General features: G+C 32.7%; 2 protein-coding genes across 5 annotated transcripts in view; one reads left to right on the forward strand and one right to left on the reverse strand.

Annotated features, from left to right (window-relative positions):
* Positions 1-22509, forward strand: part of LOC149905637 (uncharacterized) — a 349280-nt gene that overhangs the window by 208271 nt on the left and 118500 nt on the right. The gene's annotated exons all lie outside the window — the stretch shown is intronic.
* Positions 3825-19038, reverse strand: LOC149905643 (uncharacterized). The gene is made up of 6 exons (XM_090105258.1): positions 18371-19038; positions 17666-18286; positions 15383-17470; positions 5532-5765; positions 5344-5405; positions 3825-5269 (listed from the first exon to the last, which is right to left on the reverse strand). Exons 1-6 carry the CDS (start codon positions 19036-19038, stop codon positions 5229-5231), a joined length of 3714 nt encoding a protein of 1237 aa, XP_089961384.1. The 3' UTR covers positions 3825-5228.

The raw sequence follows: 22509 nt of genomic DNA on the forward strand, positions 1-22509 counted from the left end.
TCGGCCAACATCTATTTTTCATATGTACCACGGGCGAAGCCGGGGCGGACCGCTAGTCTTATATATAAAATTCTCGTGTCACAAGGTTAGTCTGCATACTCCTCCGAAACGGGTGGACCGATTCTCATGAAATTTTCTGTGCATATCGGGTAAGTCTGAGAATCGGCCAACATCTATTTTTAATATGTACCACGGGCGAAGCCGGGGCGGACCGCTAGTTTAAATATAAATGTTTTTGGGGTAGAATATTTCTTGTATGTTTACTTTGTAAAAGTTTTATAGATGTGTTTGGCTGACTGACAGGTATGAGGATTTATGTAGGTATCTTGTATTTTCCTGTCATTATTCATTCTGCCTGTCATGATGCATTTAAAGCTGCATCCTTAGTCTAGTTCAAACCCAGTATAAAATACCATATCAAGAAGGAATCGTAAATCAAAAGATAAATGATTCCAACAAATATAAAAGTTATACAAGGTGGATCATAAAGGAGCGGAGATTACATGAAAACTGCATTATGCAGGGCAGTAAAATTTAGTGCAACCCCTGCACCGCGCCGCAACCGGTATTGTATACTGGTATATATGTATTATATATGTAATTTGTTTGCTTTGTCATGTGATATAATACCAGACATTACACCGTTGGTACGCATTTTCAGATTACCGAGTAATAAACCTTTAGTGAAGATATTATCATAAATAGGAACTTCCGCGTGTATATCTGAAGGAAATAATATATCTTTGTTGAAGATAGTTTTATAAATAGGAAATAATGTTAGGTATACTTACTTAAATAAATAGGATCTACGTCGAACATCGAATAGAATTAATTTTATTTTATTTTATTTATTTATTTATTTAAGTAATACCACATCATACATTATAATATTAAGTTTTATAAAAATACATATTGAACATATTATCTATAATATATGACAATAACGGTTTACATAAATTCAGCTATGACAAAACTTTTACACTAACATACTCTAAAACATGGTTTTAAAAAAAAAGTCACATTAAACATGATGCGTTGTTTTAAAATATTGAAGCAGATTAAAAATAACAGTAAGATAAAAAAAGATAAAATAAGATACTATTTCTTAATACTGTGGGTACGTAAATAATTGAAAACAATTCTTTTAAATTGGGATAGCTGGCTACCGAATACATCAAGACCCGTGATGGTACTGTTAAGTTTGTTGTATTCCTTAAGAATTCGAATGAGAGGAGCCTGTGCACCCAAATTAGTTTTGACAAGAGGAATATGGAAGATTCTGTTTATTCGTGTCCTTGGAAATTTATGAGGTACTTGAATACGAATAAGTTTCAAAATATCTTTGCATTGAATATGTCCATTTAATAGCTTATGCAGGAACAAGACATCAGTAAAACATCTTCGATTATGCAAAGATATCATGTTGAATTTGTTAAGACGCTGTTCGTATGGCTGTCTATGAGAGAAACCACTGCTTATAAACGCTAGGTGCCTTGTAAAGGTTCTTTGAATACTCTCAATGCGTTGTGAGTGAACTGTATAAAATGGATTCCATATAAGGCTACCATATTCGAGATGACTGCGCACTAAGGCGTTATACAAAATTGTTTTAGTTTTTACACCAAAGCAACCCGTGTTTCGCTTGAGAAATCCTAACATCTGGGCAGCTTTAGTGACTGATTTGTTTATTTGAGAAACAAATGTTATCTTTTTATCGATGGTCAAACCGAGATCGCGAATTTCGCTAACTTCTTTTAAAGGTGCGCCGTCAAGCTCGTACATGGCAGCAAGTGGTTTTTTCTTCCTGGTATACCTTATATGAAAACACTTAGATGCATTGAGAGTCATACCATTTACAAGACACCACTCTTTAATTTTATTGAGATCGTTTTGAACAAGAATGGTGTCAGAAGGTGAGTTTATAGTTTTGTAGATTTTTAAATCGTCAGCAAACATGGACACATTACAGTATTTTATATGGTTATTTATATCGTTCACGAATATGAGAAAAAGCAGGGGTCCTAGGTGAGAGCCCTGAGGGACACCGGATTGCGCAATGTATGATGCAGAGGAAGAGTTACCGACAGCTACCGACTGTGGCCGATTGTGAAGATACGATTCTAGCCATTTCAGTAAGGGTTCTCCAATCCCGTAATTCACGAGTTTCTGAAGAAGTAGAGTGTGGTTGACTTTATCAAAGGCGTTGCTAAAGTCGGTATATATTGCATCGACCTCACGTCCCTGGTCCAATTCCAGACAAATCTCAGTTACAAAAGGAATTAAATTAGTTTGAGTTGAGTGACCCCTCCGGAAGCCATGTTGACTATCTGAAATAAAATTGTCAATATTTTTGGAGATCATGGGATATATAACGGATTCGAAGAGCTTTGAAAAACAAGATAGGAGGAGAAGATTAATTATAACGTAAGGAAAAAATGCTACCACACGTAGATGACGATGGTTCAAACTTGATTTAATTATGTGTTAACTAAACTGTTGTTTCTTATTTATTACTTTTAATAATTACTTGTACATCAAAATACCCTTATATTAATGGAATAAACTCATACATTTCAGGAGATTTTTTCTGTTATAAAAGTTTATACTCATATTTACCAAACGAAGGTAACAAAAGAAATATGAACAATATTTCACTTCTAACATTAATGTCTTCGACAGTCGTATAAGTAAAAATTTACGAGCTTATTTTGCTGTCCGTACTGATTCCTTTGGGATTATAACCCTCAGCGGTTCTATCTTAGTAAATAGTGTCCTAAGACCTTTGCTATTCTACTTAGGGATTTTATTCTAAGCTTCAGTGAATAAGTGATGTGAGAGTGTGGGCATGTTTTGGTTTCGGGTTACAATGGGGTTCGATGGAAAATTCTAGAAGGAATCGTGTTTCCATTTTTTTAGCGCGATATCTATTACAAATATAATTAAGTGAAAGACTTCGATTGAACGCATTAATCTCAGGAACTACAGGTCTGATTTGAGATATTATTTCAGTGTTAGATAGCTCATTTATCGAGGAAGGCTAAAATATATCATCCCGTTAAGACCTAGAGTAGCGGCGCAATGCGGATAAAACTGCGGGCACAGCTAGTATTTAATATGTTGTATATCTTATCTATCACTAGCTGCTCCGCGCGGTTTCACCCCCGTGGCTCAACTCCTGTTGGTCGTAGCGTGATGATATATAGCCTTTAACCTTCCTCGACAAATGGGCTATCTAACACCGAAAGAATTTTTCAAATCGGACCAGTAGTTCCCGAGATTAGCGCGTTCAAACAAACAAACAAACAAACAAACAAACTCTTCGGCTTTATAATATTAGTATAGATAAGTAGGTAGGCCCAAAATAACGACTACTTGGTACTTTACCGCTTATTATAGCTTCAAATAATATATAATATTTAATCTTAGCGAAACGATTAAAATTTATAAGTATATTTTCGATGATGTATATATATTTAGAAATTACTTCGTCTGTGTATCTGTATGTAGTGCAGGAATATCTATGCCAAAAGTCAATGCAAAGGGTTTATAGTATAAGGTATTAAATCACATTAAACTATCAAGTATCTAATGAATTTGTGCCAGAAATGGTACGGCAGGATTAATTAAATTCTGAGGGTCAAATTTCCGCGGTTACGTAGGTTCAACTTGGTTACTTGAATTATTTACATTATTGCCATTTTAAATGTTTACCATGAAACAAGAGATAGTTATTTGTGTTTCGTACTATTTCAATACGTTACATCAAATTTTAAACAATTCATACAAAATGTCAAAGCCAATTTATTGTCCGAAACATCAGCTTAAGACGATACACAAAAAAAAATCTACTGCTTGGCGGGCGGAGTCTAATAGCTCGCTATCGCGAACGCGGGTGTGCGCGAAGTCATTCTTGCAAACTCGCCGCGCTGCCGCTGGCCGACTCGGGACAAACATGTATGGAGTCGTCATACAGTTATAATATTCTTATACATATATTTAATTGTTGATTTATTGGTTTTATTTTCTTGCTTATAAACAAATAATATTCTTTTTAACAACTACTCAGACATTATTAATAATTATTATTATTTCGTAATGTTTACTTTATTACAAAATAATACAGGTTATAAATAATCTTTAAAATAACAAAAAATATTGTTACTCTGAAAAAAAGAAATGGTACTCAATAACGCGGACTACTGAATGGATTTAGATAGAATTTGATGCTGACGTAGATATTACGTCATGCCCAGAAATGAAAGGTAATATTTCTGAAAGAAGTTATAAACCCTAATTCTTCTCAGTCAAAGTCAAGAGTGGAAGATATCACTAATACAGTAAAACTGATGCGAAACTTTGGATGTTAATTTGTATATTTTTTGTTAGTTGTTACTTAATCACGTCAAGACTACATTACCAATTTTGATAAAATATAGCTAATTGCCTGGATTTACACATAGGATACTTTTTATCCGAACTGAACACTTCTGTGGGATAAGACAGGATTCACGATATAATCTAATTCCACGCGGGCAAAGCCGCGGTCGGCATGATATTTTTTTAAATAAAAAAATTGTTTAAAAAAAACACAAAATATATTGACGCATGTATTTATTTTTTGCACTCTATTATAATTGTAATTATTCATTACAAATAATCAAAATAAAATAGCCAGAACAAAGTTAGGCCCTGGTAGGGTAGGTAGGCAGGTACAGCAATGTGAGACGAACACTGGCTTATTTATACCAATAATAATGTATTATAAACATTAAATTAAGTTTACTTTCTAACAACAAAAATACATAATATTAGCTAATGTGAAAGCGAATCAACCAATCATCCCACAAAAATGAAATGTGCACACAAATATTCATCCAAATCGGTTCATGTCATTAGGAGGAGTGACTGCAGCGCCATCTTCCGGGCCCAATTGTGTTTCCAGATCACCCAGGAACTCAATTTAATATACTTACACAAAATTTTTCGAAATGAAAACTCACATTACTATGTAAATATGAATATAAACCTGTTTTATTACTAAGCAATTTCCCGCACAGGTGTAGTAAGTATAAATGAAATAAATATCAACATCAAATTCTTTATACAACATACTTATCTACCACCTTCTAAGAAATGTAATTCTTGAAATTATTTCGTATTTTTTTTAAATATAATACTACTCCAATGAGCTCCTGTTCCATATTATGTCCGCCATACTTCCACTAAGTTCACCATGATTTTTTATTTCTTTGCACTTTGTTGCTTTTTGCTAAAAATGGAATCATGCGATAAAACCAGTAGAGCTTTGATAACATACATTTTTGACTGAATAAAGGTACTTACGAAGGAGTGGATTCACATTGTGAACAATCAGTGGGTTTATTTTCCTTCTGGATTCCGGATTTCTGAACAGATTATTTATGCTATAAATGAAAAAATCTTACACATTCGTTATGTACTTAAAACAGGGGTACATATCAAACATCGTCTATAATACAATTATCATCAAATTTAAAATAAAACCAACTTACTTCATTAATTTGTTCCAATTGTAAGCATTCTTTTTCCTCCAACCTTTATGTTTCTTCTTCTTATTTTCTTTATTGTCCCCATTTGTCTCATTTTGTCTTATCGTGTTGTCACCCTTTTTTACGATTGCGCGAGCGACACAAGTTCCCCGTGTGACGGCCGTAGCGGGAATGACTCGTGCAGCGATCGGGGTAGGAAGGTACAGGGCGGCTCTCGCTATATTGGCTGGTCGCGCGCTAATTTCAAGTATTTCTTGTTTATTTCAAAACCATCGCATATTTCAAAATTATAACACGGTAGACGTATAGGTTGTATATTTTATAGTTAATACCCAAAAAGTCGTAACTTTACGTTTGTTATTTTGAAGATGCCAGAGATTAAAAAAAAATAACAATGATAACTTTGTATTTTTTTTCTATCGAGAAAATATCATGGAATCGTGTTTCTAAAACGGTAGACGTATTGTGTAACTATTGAACTTTCTTGTCAAGGATTTTCATCACGACAACTTTAATAATATAAAAATTACGAAGGTTTGAAAAGGGCCGTAAATGTTAGAAAAATTAATTCATCACCTTAATAACAGCATTACAAAGCCATATATTTAATTAAATACCTCTAATTAGTACGAAATCCTATACATCTGTTATTTTAGCTCAAATAAACTACATTTCGCCGATTATTTATCACTAGCGACCCGCCCCGGCTTCGCACGGGTGCAATGCTGATACTAAATACACTACAGAAAAACTGTGAACGTTGTATATAAAAATATAGCGGCCCAATCCGGCTTCCGCCGGTACCGCCGCAAATGCTACATCCCGCAATTTTTAAATCTGTAATATCTTCGAAAATATTCACTTAAATCATACGGTGTAAAGGGCCATATAGATCTATATTAAATGAACAATGTATTCAAGGTATTTAATTGGTTAAGGTTAATGCTGTATTGGTTAAAATCGCTTCGAAAATTAGCCATTATTTGTTGTAAAAAGTAAATGTCAAAAAAAAGTTATTGTGGGTTATCCATAAGAGATAGACATATACCATCGCGGACTTTTCTGTAGACCTTTTCAATTTGTATAATACTTAGTACATTATTATAAAACTCGTAGGGTTCAGCCTGCGTTTGCAATTTATGCGGAAAAAATGTAATTTTTTACGACATCACATTAGAAACCTCAAAAATAACAGTACTTCTCCACTATTTAATGGGTGTTATTATACATATAAACCTTCCTCTTGAATCACTCTATCTATTAAAAAAAACCGCATCAAAATCCGTTGCGTAGTTTTAAAGATTTAAGCATACATAGGGATATAGGGACAGAGAAAGTGACTTTGTTTTATACTATGTAGTGATATACAGATATAGGTACTACATTTCACCAATTATCATTTATATCGGTTGAAATTGTAAATTGGTACGTAGAGGCTATTGGCCCATAAACATGTTCATTGAAGCAAATATCATAAGCTTTGATGAAACCCGAGTTAAAGAAACCACAACCGTTGATTGTGTTACGAATAATTGTATTGCAAGATAAATGGAAGGGAATAGAAGTAAATTTATAGGGAAATAAGTGAAATGTGTATAAAATACAAGTTACTTATATTTAGGAAAATAAAATGTGTATTTAATGTTTGTTTAAGTTAGAGATAGGTTATAATTTAATGAATTCTATCGATTTATACCTATAAATACCCAATTCTTAACTAGGTCTATGGAAATGAATGTATCGTGACTAATTTTGTTTTAAAACTTAAATTAAAACAATTAAGAAATACTTGTAAACTTATGTTCGCATAATAAATAAAAATGATATAAAGAATAGTTACAATGTGAAAATGGTTCATAAATAAATACTAATACCAACACAAATAGAAATAATAAATAAAAGAAAAAAATAGTATAGAGTTCGGGAAATTAGTTAAGGGCGCGTATAAAGTCAAATCACCAATCAACTTTTAGTTGATACGTGTAATATTCAAGACCAAATATAAAAAATAAAATATATGTAAAACTTGATGATATTTTCGATTATATTGTCAGATCAAAAACATAAAATATTGAAATTGACTCGATAGAAAAAATTCACGAAGTTACCTCTAAATTTCACACTTTTACGTTTTTTACTGGACATGGTAATACTTATTATGATTTTTTTTTCATAAACAATTATATTAAAACATTTGCAAGATATTTGTCAGAGCATTTTGTGTAATTACTTTTAGTTTTGGTTTAATCACGATAAAACACTTTTGGCGCTTACTATATTTTTAATTACGCAAGAAATCATCTTCCATCGCACGTTCCGGGAGCTAAAAACATAATTCTATTTCATACATCAGACGCTATCGCTCCGTTGAGACGAGTAGACCACGCTAAAATTGCTGCGCCGTGTTTTATAATTACGCCGAATATTGATTTGTTGAAAATGGTAAACAACAGTACGAAAGTCAAAACTGTACTTACATTGAATAGGTATTTTTTTATAATATACATAATATGTATATGTATATATATAATATATTCATAATCTGTATTACATAGTAATATGTAGTACATATCTATACATAAATATAGTTTTTAGAATTTTTGTATGTCTGTCTGTATGTATGTCTGGGCTCTAATTTTGGTGCAGATATAGCTTGAGACCTGAGAAAGGTCATAGGATGAGTTTTATCCCGTAAATAAAAAAAACTGTCTGTGTTTGTCTGTTTGTTTGTACACGCTAATCTCCGGAACTACTGGAGGGATTTGAATGAAAGTTATTTTGTTGTGTAGGTACTATTATATTATCCGGGAAATATAAAATAATAATTTATTTTTAAAACTGAAACACCTGATGCAGAACCGCAACAGACCACCTAAACTATAGATTCATTTGAGAAAGTTTATCCAGGCGAGTTTGGATATTATTATTTGTGTAAATTCTGTAAATTCGTTTCCGCGAGTTGAGTATTCATGCGACGATATTTATAGATACCTACATTCATAGTGGGTACCTACAATTTACAAATACACTTTTTATACTTAGTTATGTAGGTACCTAATTCCTACGGTCGCCTTGCAAATGCAATCAATCAAATCGGGAATGTTTTATAATATTATTATATATATATATTATAGTATTACTATAGGTAGATTCCTATGTTTGATCCAGTAAATAACCAATACAGGTTGTGAATAGTAACTACACATTATATATATTTACAATCTGTATTAGATAATAATATTACAATCACATAGGTATAAAAAAAAATTGTACGAAAGTCAAAACTGTACATTGAATATTTTTACGGATACCTACGTACTTGGGGCGTGATTTTCAATCGATATAGGAGCCAAAAATATAGGTACATAGTTTATAGAATTTTTGTCTGTTTGTCTGTATGTCTGTCTGGCTCTCTAAGCTCTAACTTTGATACAGAGATAGCTTGAGACCTGAGAAAGGACATTGGATAGGTTTGTTCCCGTAAATCCTAAAAAAACTCTATGTGTCTGTTTGTTTGTACACGCCAATCTCCGGAACTATTGGACGGCTTTGAATGAAAGTTATTTTGTTGTGTAGGTATTATCTGGGCAATATAAATATGCAAATTCGAAGATCTAGAATGTATGATGAGGGACCCTGAGATCACACTCTAACATTTATAGGAGTGACGTCAACAAAAATTGTTGCGTCTGATGGAAATTTTCTGTTGATTAAAAAAAATCAAAGATCTGGAACATCTGATATAGACCCATAAGAGCCCAGCTACACATTTATAGGAATGAAGTCTTAAAAAAAATGTTCAGTCTAATGGGTATTTTAATTAAAAAATTCGAAGGTCTGGAACATACCCTAGAAGCTCAAACAAACTATACCATTATATATAAATTACACCTACTCTAAATAAATTCTCCTAGTTGTTCACGTCTAAAGTTCACGCGAACGAAGTCGCGGGCATCAGCTAGTGTTGAATCACATGTTTTTAGTCGTCTCTCGATAAAATAATACAACAAATTTCGAAGAAATTCCGAAGAAATTTGTTAATATGAACAAAATAATAACTAGTTTTCAAATAATATTTTATTTTTTTATTAATCAAGGATAATATTTATTTTTATTTTCAGAATAATTGCAGAGTCGAAAAATATTGTACAATCTAACGAATTTGATAAAAACAAAGTTCTGGAGGAATGTGTATCTACGACTGTGTATGTTTATTTAAAAATACTATCTATACTCGCTATTTTGACTTTGAATAATTTATATTTGTTTAATTGACCCTGTTTGAAAGTAATTTACTAATTTCACAGAACAATTTTAAATTTGGAAAATGTGGACCCTCACTCTCTACCTGTGTCTACTGACTATTGCCACGCAGAAAAAAATACTCCAGAAAGGTACCTGCTAAAGTTACCAGCTCTCGATAAAATAATACGTAAATTTCGAAGAACTTTGTAATATAATATATAAACTTTGTAATAAATAAAGGATAATTTTTATTTTTATTTTTAGAATAATTGCTGAGTCGAAAAATGTCGTACAATCTAATAGTCCATTGAATAAAAAGTTCTAGAGTGCGTGAGTTAGTAACGTAAGATGTTTCTTCGGAAACATGTCAAGAGTCCCTAGGTAATAAACATACTAAAACCCCGGGCCACTAGGAGGAGCCCCGGAGTGGGGGGAGGGGGAAAATGGGTCCATTTTTTCATTTTTCGCTTAAATCTCAAAAACGGTACATGTTAGAGAAAAACTTTCAAGGAAAAGTTGAAAGGCCATAAAATTATCTACAAGTTGTACCTGAATCATTTTTTCCTATATCCTACCGTTTCTGAGTTATACGTAGTAAAACATGATTTTGGCTCAAACAATTTCCACATCAATCGATCAAAAAATATTTCTTTCTTCCAAAAAACTCAAAAGTGCAACTTGTGACCAGTACTGATAGATTGCTCTTAATTAGGTCTATAATTGGTAAAATAAACACATTCCTCCATGGAAGCCTTTAGGAGGAATCGATTGTCAAAATATTATATTATGGTAGTTTGAGTTACTGAACTTGATCTTTTTATTTTTTTCTTCCAAAAAACTCATAAGTGCAACTTGTGACCGGTACAGATAGATTGCTCATAATTGGGTCTATCATTGATAAAAATACCAGATTCCAACACGGAGGCGTTTACGGGGAATTGAATTTTATTAGGGTAGTTACGATACATGAACTTTTTAACTAACTACCCTAATAAAATTCAATTCCCCGTAAACGCCTCCATGGTGGAATCTGGTATTTTTATCAATGATAGACCTAATTATGAGCAATCTATCTGTACCGGTCACAAGTTGCACTTTTGAGCTTTTTGGAAGAAAAAAAAAAAAAAAGTTCATGTATCGTAACTACCCTGATAAAATTCAATTCCCCGTAAACGCCTCCGTGGTGGAATCTGGTATTTTTAGCAATGATAGACCTAATTATGAGCAATCTATCTGTACCGGTCACAAGTTGCACTTTTGAGTTTTTTGGAAGAAAAAAATAAAAAGATCAAGTTCAGTAACTCAAACTGCCCTAATATAATATTTTGACAATCGATTCCTCCTAAAGGCTTCCATGGAGGAATGTGTTTATTTTACCAATTATAGAACTAATTAAGAGCAATCTATCAGTACTGGTCACAAGTTGCACATTTGAGTTTTTTGGAAGAAAGAAATATTTTTTGATCGATTGATGTTGAAATTGTTTGAGCCAAAATCATGTTTTACTGCGTATAACTCAGAAACGGTAGGATATAGGAAAAAATGATTCAGGTACAACTTGTAGATAATTTTATGGCCTTTCAATTTTTCCTTGAAAGTTTTTCTCTAACATGTACCGTTTTTGAGATTTAAGCGAAAAATGAAAAAATGGACCCATTTCCCCCCTCCCCCCACTCCGGGGCTCCTCCTAGTGGCCCGGGGTTTTAGTATGTTTATTACCTAGGGACTCTTGACATGTTTCCGAAGAAACATCTTACGTTACTAACTCACGCACTCTAGACCCCCCTTGGAGGGACTCATTCAATGGACTATAACCAAATTAATCAAAATAAAGTTCTGGAGGAATGTGTGTCGTCGACTGCGTATGTTTATTTAAAAATAGTATCTATACTCGCTATTTCGACAGACTTTTTTTACGGATTCGTGCTCTATACTGTTTCCCTAATATTGTTTTTTTTTATATATTACATACAGACAGTTTTTTTACTGTTTTATAATATGTATAGATTATCATTAATAATTATAAACATATAATAACAAAAAGACATATTACATAATTTGTGATGATTTCAACTTCACTGTTTTATACAATTATTTTAGACAACATACCTACTAACTACCGAAAATACGCGTTGAACGAGCGAAGAATATTGTGTATAATTTAGCGTGCGATGAACTTTACGTACGTTGGATGAGCCGGGTGTATGAGGGTATTGTGAGGGCGCGCGGCATGGCGCGTAATGGGCGAGGCTTAATCGTAGAATTATCTGGCTTTATACGCGCTCTTAACCAAGATTGGAAGTAGGTGAACAATGACAATACAGAAATCAGGTTAATCCAATAACATTTGAAGATATTATAACTCCTAAGACAGTTATGGCTTCGTATAGTGATGTAAAGAATACTTTCCTGTAGGTACACGAATAGTATAATTTTAACATTATGTAAAGCAAGTCCTGTTTTTTAAGGGCTAAATATTAAATTATTTGGTATCTAATACGTAGAAAAACTAAGTAACTATTCACTTATTTTATTCAATTATTATATATAGTATACCTACTGTACATTCTTATGTACAGTAGTTGTACAGTCATAGTTTCGCATTGCATCACTAAGTTATCCAATTCTAAACCTTATTGCATTACATTAAGACGATTATGATATAGAAACATAATTGCTTATTTCATTATTTATAGAAAAGAGAATCTGCGTTTAATCCCCGCAGGGTGACTCATTTTTATAAAGGGGGTGTCGGCTTTTGTAAATCAAACTTGTAGCTAGCTTATACCCGCGACTTCTGCTTGCAAAATATTTTTTCTTTATTTTTTCCGTGACAAACTTTAATACTGAAAACCGACATTTACTGTTTTGAACAAGCTTTTATAAGCTTCACCTCTTTATACCTAAGTATGTTTGTTTCTAAACGAATCCTGTAGAATTGATTTTGACCCACATTAAAGGAAAAGATTTATACTTACCTATCAAGGATCGGTGACAATACAATAAATTCATGAGCTTATCTTATAAAAGTGTATTTTTATAGCTTGTGATCATCGTATAATATTTATTCAATATCTAAGTAGCTTTGCAGTTTGCACCCTTTTTCATCATCCCTTGGACAGTTGGATCTCTACAACGTAAAATATAGCTGAATAGATCGAAATCAAACAATATTCTGACGTCATCATTTTACATATATATAGATATAGATAATATAATATAATATAGATAATAGAAAATAGTATAAATGTGAAATATGTTTGTTTGTCTTTGTTAAGCTTTTTTTATAAAAACTAACCTTATACGTAAGTTGAAATCATATGTTCTCAATAATTATTTTAGGAAATAAATCGGCTTTTTTTATGAGATTTATTGAATTTAATAATTTACGCAGCTGTCCATACAAGGGACATTGGATTAGTTTCTATTGTACCAGCCCTTAGTACCTATTTAGTTTAACGAGTACTTCAGTATGTATTGTGAGGGTGGCTTAGAAGGTGACTCATGTATGTTTTTTTTTATATGTGAACGTCATTTTGAGAGTATGGGAATAATTATATTGATTCGAATTTATACTCAATTATAGAGAAAGGGATAATTCCAAATTAGTAATTTCTCTAATCGTTGAATTATGCAATAATTCGATCGAGAAAGTTTAATTATCTCATTTCATATTGGTCTCTACAATAAATATTGCGTTTTACTAGCCGTATACCAAACAGGAATTACTTTGATGATATAATTATACCTAAATTCAAGTCTAAAAAAAAATCTGAGTAGTCAACCAGTAACCAATGAAATATATTACATACTTAATTTCGAATTCAGAATTTTAGACTTTTAAATTTAGAATTCAATAGAACCCCAGCTAATTTGCCAAAAACGCGGCGCGTGGCGACCACGTGGCATCATTTCAACCAATCCCCTGGCTGATATGACGTCATAGGCCAGGGGAATAAAAATTACATGTTTTGTAAAAGTGCAAATTGGTGTCTTATTCGCTCATAGGGGTTTCTTTCTATTAGCGGGAATAGGGGAGAGGTCTATTAGAATATGTTGCCAATGTTAATGCTTAATTATAACGAATATTAATATGCACTGTTTGAATTCTTTAGGGAGTTTTAACCTTGGTATAATTAATTTTAAATATTATACAGGGATGATGGTCGAATTATGAAAAATTAATAAGAAAACAGAAACTAAATTGGTACTAAATTTGCTCCGAATATTTAAGGTTTTCGATCAAAGTTGATAGAAAACAATTAATAAATGTTTGACTATGTTTAACTATATTCAAATCTAATGTTATTAATTAAATAGAAAATACCTAGTTGGATAGAATTTAGTATACAAAATCGATTCGCAATCAAATTTCACAGCACCTAACTTATCTCTTCAAGGTCGCAGTCACACAACGTACATCAATATAATGTAGTAATGCACTAGCTAAGTTGACAGGTGAATGATAAACTGAAAATATTAATCTCCAGAACCTTACCCCACTGTACCCTATACTGTTTGTGTATATCCCCTATTACCTAACTCGTAAGTAAACTGTTAGTTGGTATAAGGGATTAGGAGGGATGTTTTAATTCTTGGAAAAACTTTTAGTGACTCTTTGATGTGCTAAAAGGTGTGTATTATTGATTAAATTACTGAGTGAAATTGTGTATGTGTTGGTAATAATATATTTAATCGAGCTATGTGTTTTAGAGGGACGATTGTTATCTTTGTGAAACTTTAATGAGATAAGTATTGGATACTTGACAAACATTTTTAAGAGCAATATTGTTAACACACTTAATAACCAGCTATATGTTTTCTGACATAGCATAGAACTGCATCAATAAACTTAATTCAGATGTTTAAATTATACACTGACTTTAATATAATTTCATGTCTTTGCTTCTAATCTTATAAGCTTTAGATATTACTAGCTTTCCGCCCGCGGCTTCGCCCGCGCAGTCAAAGAAAAATCCGCATAGTTCCCGTTCCCGTGGGATTTCCGGGATAAAACCTTTCCTACGTCCCGGGATAAAAAGTAGGTAGCCTATTTCCTTTCTCGGGTATCAAAATATCTCTATACCAAATTTCATGCAAATTGGTTCAGTAGTTAGGTAAGGCGTGATTGAGTAACAGACAGACAGAGTTACTTTCGCATTTATAATATTAGTATGGATTGGGGAATTTCCCTACCACAGGTTAATTTTGACTTAACAGGGAAGTTCCAAATGTTATGTAACCACACAACCATGCGATTGAGTAAATAAATTGCGTAAATTGTTCCTATTATAAGCCGTAATCATATTAAGAACTCATTTTTGACTAGCTTCCGCCCGCGACTCCGTCCGCGCGGAAAAATTAAGATTTATTTATTTCTACGTATTTTTCCGGGATAAAAAGTATCCTATTTTATGCCCAGGATATAAAATAATAATAATAAAAAAAAAAAATAAAAGCCTTTATTGTTGATCTTAATTTAAATTACAAAACTTTTCTAAGTATGCCTCAGAACTAATTACTACTAACATTTACTAACTAATTATACTTTATAAACTCAACAATTTAATTTATATTTAAGTGATTTCAGTTCGGCAAACGGTAGTTACTCCTCAACTTGTCTTCCGACAAAGGCCTCCTCTAAAGATCGCCATTCTGTTCTGTCCCTAGCCTTTCGAGTCCACATTGGACCTGCTATTTTTCGAATACCATCTTCCCACCTTGTAAGTTGTCTTCCTCTGTTCCTTTTGCAGTCTATCGGGTACCATTCTGTTATTTGCCTAGTCCATTTATCCTTCTTCTCTCTTATCATATGGCCTGTCCATCTCCACTTTAGTTGTTTGTATGTTATATATGCATTCTTGAATTTAGTTTTACTTTTAATGTCTTTTAGTTTTTCTCGATCTTTTCTCTTAACCCCTATTGTACTTCGCTCAATTCCATTTTGACAAACTTTTATTTTGTTTGCCAGTTGTTCTGTCAATGCCCATGTTTGGCACCCGTATAGCAAACATGGTAAAATACACATATTAAATACCTTTCTTTTTTCTTTCATTGGCATGTCTTTGTTCTTCATAACTTCGCTTAGCGACCAGTATCTTTTCCAGGTGTTAGCTATTCTTCTTTCTATTTCCTTTTTCATGCAGTCTTCGGTAGATATTAGTTGTCCTAAGTAAACGTACTCATGTACATATTCTATTCCCACTCCGTCTAATGTTATGGTATCATTTTGTGTAGAATTTGACATAATTTTAGTTTTCATTAAATTCATCGTTAGGCCTGCGTTTGCACTTTCTTCAGCTAATTGTTGCAGCATTGCTTGTAATGTCTTTGGGCTTTCCGAGAAAATAATTATGTCATCTGCAAAACGTAAGTGGCTCAGGTATTCGCCGTTTATTTTTAATCCTTGATTCTTCCAATCCATTTTCCTAAATATTGTTTCTAAGACTGCTGAGAATAATTTAGGAGAAATAGGGTCTCCTTGGCGTACGCCTCTTCTGATGGGAAATTCTTGGCCAATAGTTTCAAGCTTAACTTGCGCTGTGCTCTTGGTGTATACGTTTTGGAGAATTCGTAAGTATTTTGGTTGTACGCCCTGCGTTTTTAGTGCCATCCATATAAAGTCGTGTTCTAGCGTGTCAAATGCTTTATTAAAATCAACAAACCCTAGATAGTAAGTCTTGTTATATTCTTTATATTTTTGCAATATTTGTCTAAGGGTGTGAATGTGGTCTATAGTGGAAAAATTTCGACGAAAGCCAGCCTGTTCTTTCGGCTGATTTTCTTCAAGGGTGTTTGTAATTCTTGATAATATGATTTTTGAAAAAACCTTATAGACATTCGACATTAAGCTAACGGGCCTGTAATTTGATATATCTCCTTTATCGCCCTTTTTGTGTAGTAATATAATAGTTGATTTTGTCCAATCCTCGGGAATATTTTCTGTTATGATAATTTCGTTAAATATATCTGTAAGCTTCGGAGCAATCACTGGTAATGTTATTTTCAGTAGTTCATTTGTAACGAGATCTGATCCGGGAGCTTTATCGTTTTTCTGTGTATGTATCGATTTTATGGTTTCTTCTGTAAGTATTTCAGGCACTTCCTCTTCATCAGTTAATGTGTCATTTTCTTTTACACTTTGTCTATTTTTTTGGCTTTGGTATAGGTTCTGGTAAAAGTCTGTAGCAGCTTTTAGTATCTCCGATCTCTTTTCTGTAGTTTTACCGTCTTTCTTTTTCATACTTGTTATCCATTCCTTTTTGCAATTTAGTTCTTTTATTGCCTTTTTTATTCCTCCTGTTTTTTCTATAAAATTCTTCATTGTATTGGTTCGTTTTGTCTTTCTTTCTTTGCGTAATTTTTCATTTATCATTTTACTTAATTCAGATATTTTTTTTCGGTTTTCCTTTGATTTTCTATCTTGTAGTAGTTCCTTGCGTTTTTGTAGTAGTGCCTTACTTTCAAATGAGATTTCTTTCTTGGTGTTTGTATTTGTTTTCTTAGTTACAGTTTTTAGTTTGTGTAGTAGCATGTTACATTTTTCTTCTATAGGTAAATGTTCTTTTGTCTGTAATGATGTTTTAAGATTTTTTAGCAATAATTCTGTGTCGCCAGTATACTGAACAACTGCATATTTATTATGAAATTGCCTTGTTTTCTTGGGATATGTGCCTGCCATTATAGCCCGTACCATTCTATGATCGGTGTTAAAATTTAAATTTTTTATGATCGATAGGTCTTTGAAAGCTTTTCTATTATTGGACATAATAAAGTCTATTTCGTTTTTATGAAGGCCGTTAGGTGAGATCCATGTCCACTTCTTTGTCAATTTCGTTTTATAAAAGCTGTTTAGAACACTTAATTTGTTTTCTAGTGAAAAGTTTACCAACCTTGTACCGTTCTTGCTTCTAGTGCCAAAACCAAAGTTTCCTATGGAATATTCTTCGCCCCTATTTTGTGTTCCGATTTGGCCATTAAAGTCACCCATCACTATCAGATTTTTATGTGATGTTTCGATGGTGTTCTGGAGTTCTTCATAGAATTTATCAGTTTTTATTAAATCTTCCTTTTTGTCCGATTCGGTTGGAGAATATGCTTGGATAATGGACCAGTTTTCCTCGTTTAGTTTTATGTTAAGAATTGAGATACGCTCTGATATTCCTCTTAGTTCTATTATGCTGTTTACTAAATTCTTTCTGACCATGAATCCGACTCCATAAAGCCCTGGAGTCTCTCCTTTATACTGTAATATATACTTTCCACGATCTTCAATTTGTTCTCCAAACCTTCTCATTTCGCTTATTCCTATTATATCCCATTTTATATCTTCCAATGCTATTTCTAATTCTTGGAGTTTTTCAGGTGTTCTTAGAGATCGACAGTTCAAAGTTGCTATATAAATATCATTTGTTTTCTTGACTTGACTACATGTGTTGGTGTTTATTTGTATGTTGGCATTATTTTTAACCTTTAGAGGGTCGTGGTCATTTTCCCCCACGAGGACCGGTCGGCTTGGGGGAGTGTTATGATTTGTTTTTACATTGTTATTTTTATTAAATGAATGTTGTATTTTCCGTTTACCGACATTTAGTTGCTATTGTTTGTTATCTGTGGTGATGGATGGGAGGGAGTTGCGTCTTGTCCTCAATAAATCATAAGCATTTAATATTTTATTGTTCGGTTGCATTAAAGTTTGTTGTTTTCTTGGTGGGTTTGTTTCAGGGGACGTTGATGTTTTTCTTTTTTGTCGATTATCATTTTTATTACTGTTTATAACACTTTTCCCTTTTATGATTATTTTGTCATATTTAAGGTATGCAATGTTTCCTTTACTCCTCTCTTCTATCAGTTGTGGCAGCAGCAATTTTCTTTTTTCTAGAACTTCTTTAGTATAGTCTTCTGTGATGTAAACATCTTTAAAATTTTTCTTTAATTTCATAATAACATTTTTTTTCCATTCATTTACAAAGGAAACTAGGGTAGGTCTCGGTTTATCAATTGGTTTTTTCTTTCCAATTCTAAAGACATTATTTACCTCTCGTTCATCGAAATCAATGCCTAGGTCTGTTTTAATAACTTTCTTCACTTTTTCAAGTAATTCTATGTTCGAATTTTCGTCTTCTTTTAAGCCAAAAAATATTAAGTTTTTCTGCTTCTTTGATCTTTTCAAGCTTTCCATATCTTTCTCGAGGTTTTCTAATTTTGTTTTTAAGATCTTATTTTCTTCGATGATAGGCTTTAGTTTTACATCCAATATTTCCATTACCTTGTTAGTTACAGATGTTTGTATTTCAATGGTTTGTTTTTGCGTTTCAATTTTTAATGATTCAAATAAAAGTTGAAACTGATCATCCATATTTTAAATTAATATTTGACTATAATGGAACGTAATGAATAGCAGTTTTATTTCCTTTATGTTGGTCTTCTTTTTAGCAAATGGCAACCTTCTTCTTCTTTCCTTTATGTTGGTATCAGTTATATGAATGACACTGTCATCTGTCAATTGATGTTTTGACAATGACTAATTTCTAGTTTTGAGGGTAGATAATTTCTAGCAAAATAGTAATATTACTTGCCGATATTTAATTAAATAGTCCAGAATTACGTGAAATCACCACTTCCTTACTTTTAACATCACTTATATTTATATTTCGTGTTGTTTTTATATCGCCAAAACAGTGAAAATAACTTTAACTAAGATATTCTCGGGAGCTGCTTTATTATGATGTTTACAGTTTGACAGCCGGTAACGGATGCCCAGGATGCATGCCCAGGATAATAAGGTATAATTATACCAAGTTTCATCGAAATCGAACCGTTAGTTTTTACGTGATGCCTTCACATACAGACAGACAGACAGACAGACAGACAGACAGACAGACAAAAATTTTTTAATCACATATTTGGGTTTGGTACCTATCGATCCAGTAACACCCCCTGCTATTTATTTTTTCAATATTTTCAATGTACAGAATTGACCCTTCTACAGATTTATTATATGTATAGATTACTTTAATATACTTCAACAGTTCGTAGCACATAAAACTATTAACAGATGACACACAACAGCGTAATTTACAGAGAAACGTTAAAAATAACAGTGTTGAGTGAGGACAGCCGTGATTGATCACTGAGAGCTTTCTATTTTAATAACAAGAAGAATTATCTCAAGAATCGCTTGCTGTGATTTATAGCGTTTAATATTTTAGCTCTCTCGAGATTAACCTTGCATACATATTTTGTGTAGCGTCAAGTTTCATTATTTTGTGGGTATGAAATCTTGAGGTTTGTTTTGTAGGAGTAAAAAGTGTGATTCCGATGCGAAGGTATTACAACTGGCTGCTTATTAGGAAATACAACGATGGAGAATATACCAAATACTTACATCAATCTTATTATTACGTAGACAAAAAATACATCGAACTTCATACGTTATCGTTACACTTATATTATTACTAGCTCCGCGGTTTCACTCGCATGGCTCTTCTCCTGTTCGTCTTAGCGTGATGATATTTTTATATAGCCTTCCACGATGAATCGGCTATCTAACACCGAAATAATTTTTCTAATCGGACCAGCAGTTCCTAGCGCGTTCAAACAAACAAACAAACTATTCACCTTTATAATATTAAAATATAGTATAGATTTATCATTCGTAACGAAATAATTAAAAACAAATGGCAAAACATTCGGCAGCAACCGCACAGATAAAAAACACTATCAAAACAATAAAACCACACTGCGTTTATTTAATCTGTAGCTATGAAAACGAACCCATATTTTGTGTACCTGTCGATGGTAAACGAAAAACATGGCGTCAATATTTAATGCCCATTGGTCTGGGCTGATTAATTACGCCAATTAAGCAGTAATTAAGGTGTAATTAATAATATCCGTCCGATACACATGTTTCCGGCTAATCTTGAGTGTGTTTATCGTTTTGCTGTATATCCATACTAATATTATAAATGCGAAAGTAACTCTGTCTGTCTGTCTGTCTGTTACTCAATCACGCCTAAACTACTGAACCAATTTGCATGAAATTTGGTATGGAGATATTTTGATACCTGAGAAAGGACATAGGCTACATTTTATTGCGAAATATGTACCACGGGCGAAGCCGGGGCGGACCGCTAGTTCTGTATATTGAGTGGTGGTTAAGCTATTACTGTCTAGTAGTATGAGTATTAAAAAGCGTAAGCGTATGTTCCGATGTCACCCAAATCAGTTGAATTGGCTGCGATGAATTTGAATTTTAGGATAGATACTGAAAAGAAAGAAAGAAAGATACTGAGATACCAAAATACTGCATGATTAAACCCTGAAAAGCATTACATTCACACATTAAAACTGACTATTATAGATTATATAATTAGCAGTATTTTTGTATATTTTTGGTAAGAAACAGAGTCACTAACCTCACCAAAAAGCTAACAATGTTATAAAAACTTTTTTAGAGAACTAAATACTTGTAATTTGTACAGAACTTTTGATATACTTACAGAACAAAAGCACCTTCGCTTATTAATACTTATTTTAGAAGAAAAATACTTTGATAAAGTTTTTAGCTAATGAGCTTAGCAAGTTTCTTGGAGTGGAAAAAATCACTGTTCTTAAATTTATTAAAACCTCTTTGTAAGAACTTTTTCACAGTAGGTACTTAAATATCATTTTGTGCAATTTACTTTGACCGTTTCGTTTATAAATGTATTTTTATTCATAACGAATGCAAAAATAGCCTTTACTTTATACGGTAATAACTTGATAAACATGTAGTGGAAAAACAATAAGTTGCTTCATGCTGCTGCATGCTGCTTCATGCTGCTGAAATATTAATTTTATATATCCGTAATTTAAGCCCAGTCTAGGACTTCCTTGCATGCCACTGCACCTAGCTCAATGAAATACATTCAAAAGATTTACGAAAACAACGACATGTAGCAAATGTGGGCATTTGCGGGCAAAATATATCATCTTACACACACATTTTAGGTTTTATCAAATTTTGAAATCGAAATTTACAATTCTATCGTGAATGCGAGATAGACAAAGTGTCACAGTTACAATATTAATATTTATACACTAGATTTCCGCCCGCGGCTTCGCCCGCGTTTTCAAAGGAAAACCCGCATAATTCCCGTTCCCGTGGGATTTCCGGGATAAAACCTATCCTATGTGTTAATCCAAGTTACCCTCTATATGTGTGCTAAATTTCATTGTAATCGGTTCAGTAGTTTTTACGTGAAAGAGTAACAAACATCCATACATCCATACATCCATACAAACTTTCGCCTTTATAATAGTATTAAGATAATAGAAGATAGGTGGTAGGTATCCTCTGTCTGCAGTCTGCAACACGTAGAAGACGTTATTTACTTACTAGAAGACGACACTTTACATATGGATGCTACATTATAACACATAGCAATCGATAAATATATAAGTTCAAATATACCTTTATACAAACAGGAGCACCCTGTACCCAAGTGCTTGTCATAACTGACAGTTTGACAGGGCTCTTAGGTGACGGGCGGTGTTGGGCGGGAAATATATCAATGTAGAGATAGAGCGATAATTTTTGTCTATTTGTAAAGGAAATAAATAAAGTTTTTGTGTCTTTTTACGTATATAAATCTGCTGAAAATGTTTAAATTATATGTGTATTTCAATCTTAAATTCTATTTCGAGACTTTTCGGATGATACCATATAAAATTTACAAAAATTATCACGGCT

Source organism: Colias eurytheme, chromosome 9 (genome assembly GCF_061535395.1).
Source record: "Colias eurytheme isolate Ceu_HAF_F1 chromosome 9, ilColEury1 Martin Lab GWU primary, whole genome shotgun sequence".
NCBI lineage: Eukaryota > Metazoa > Arthropoda > Insecta > Lepidoptera > Pieridae > Colias > Colias eurytheme.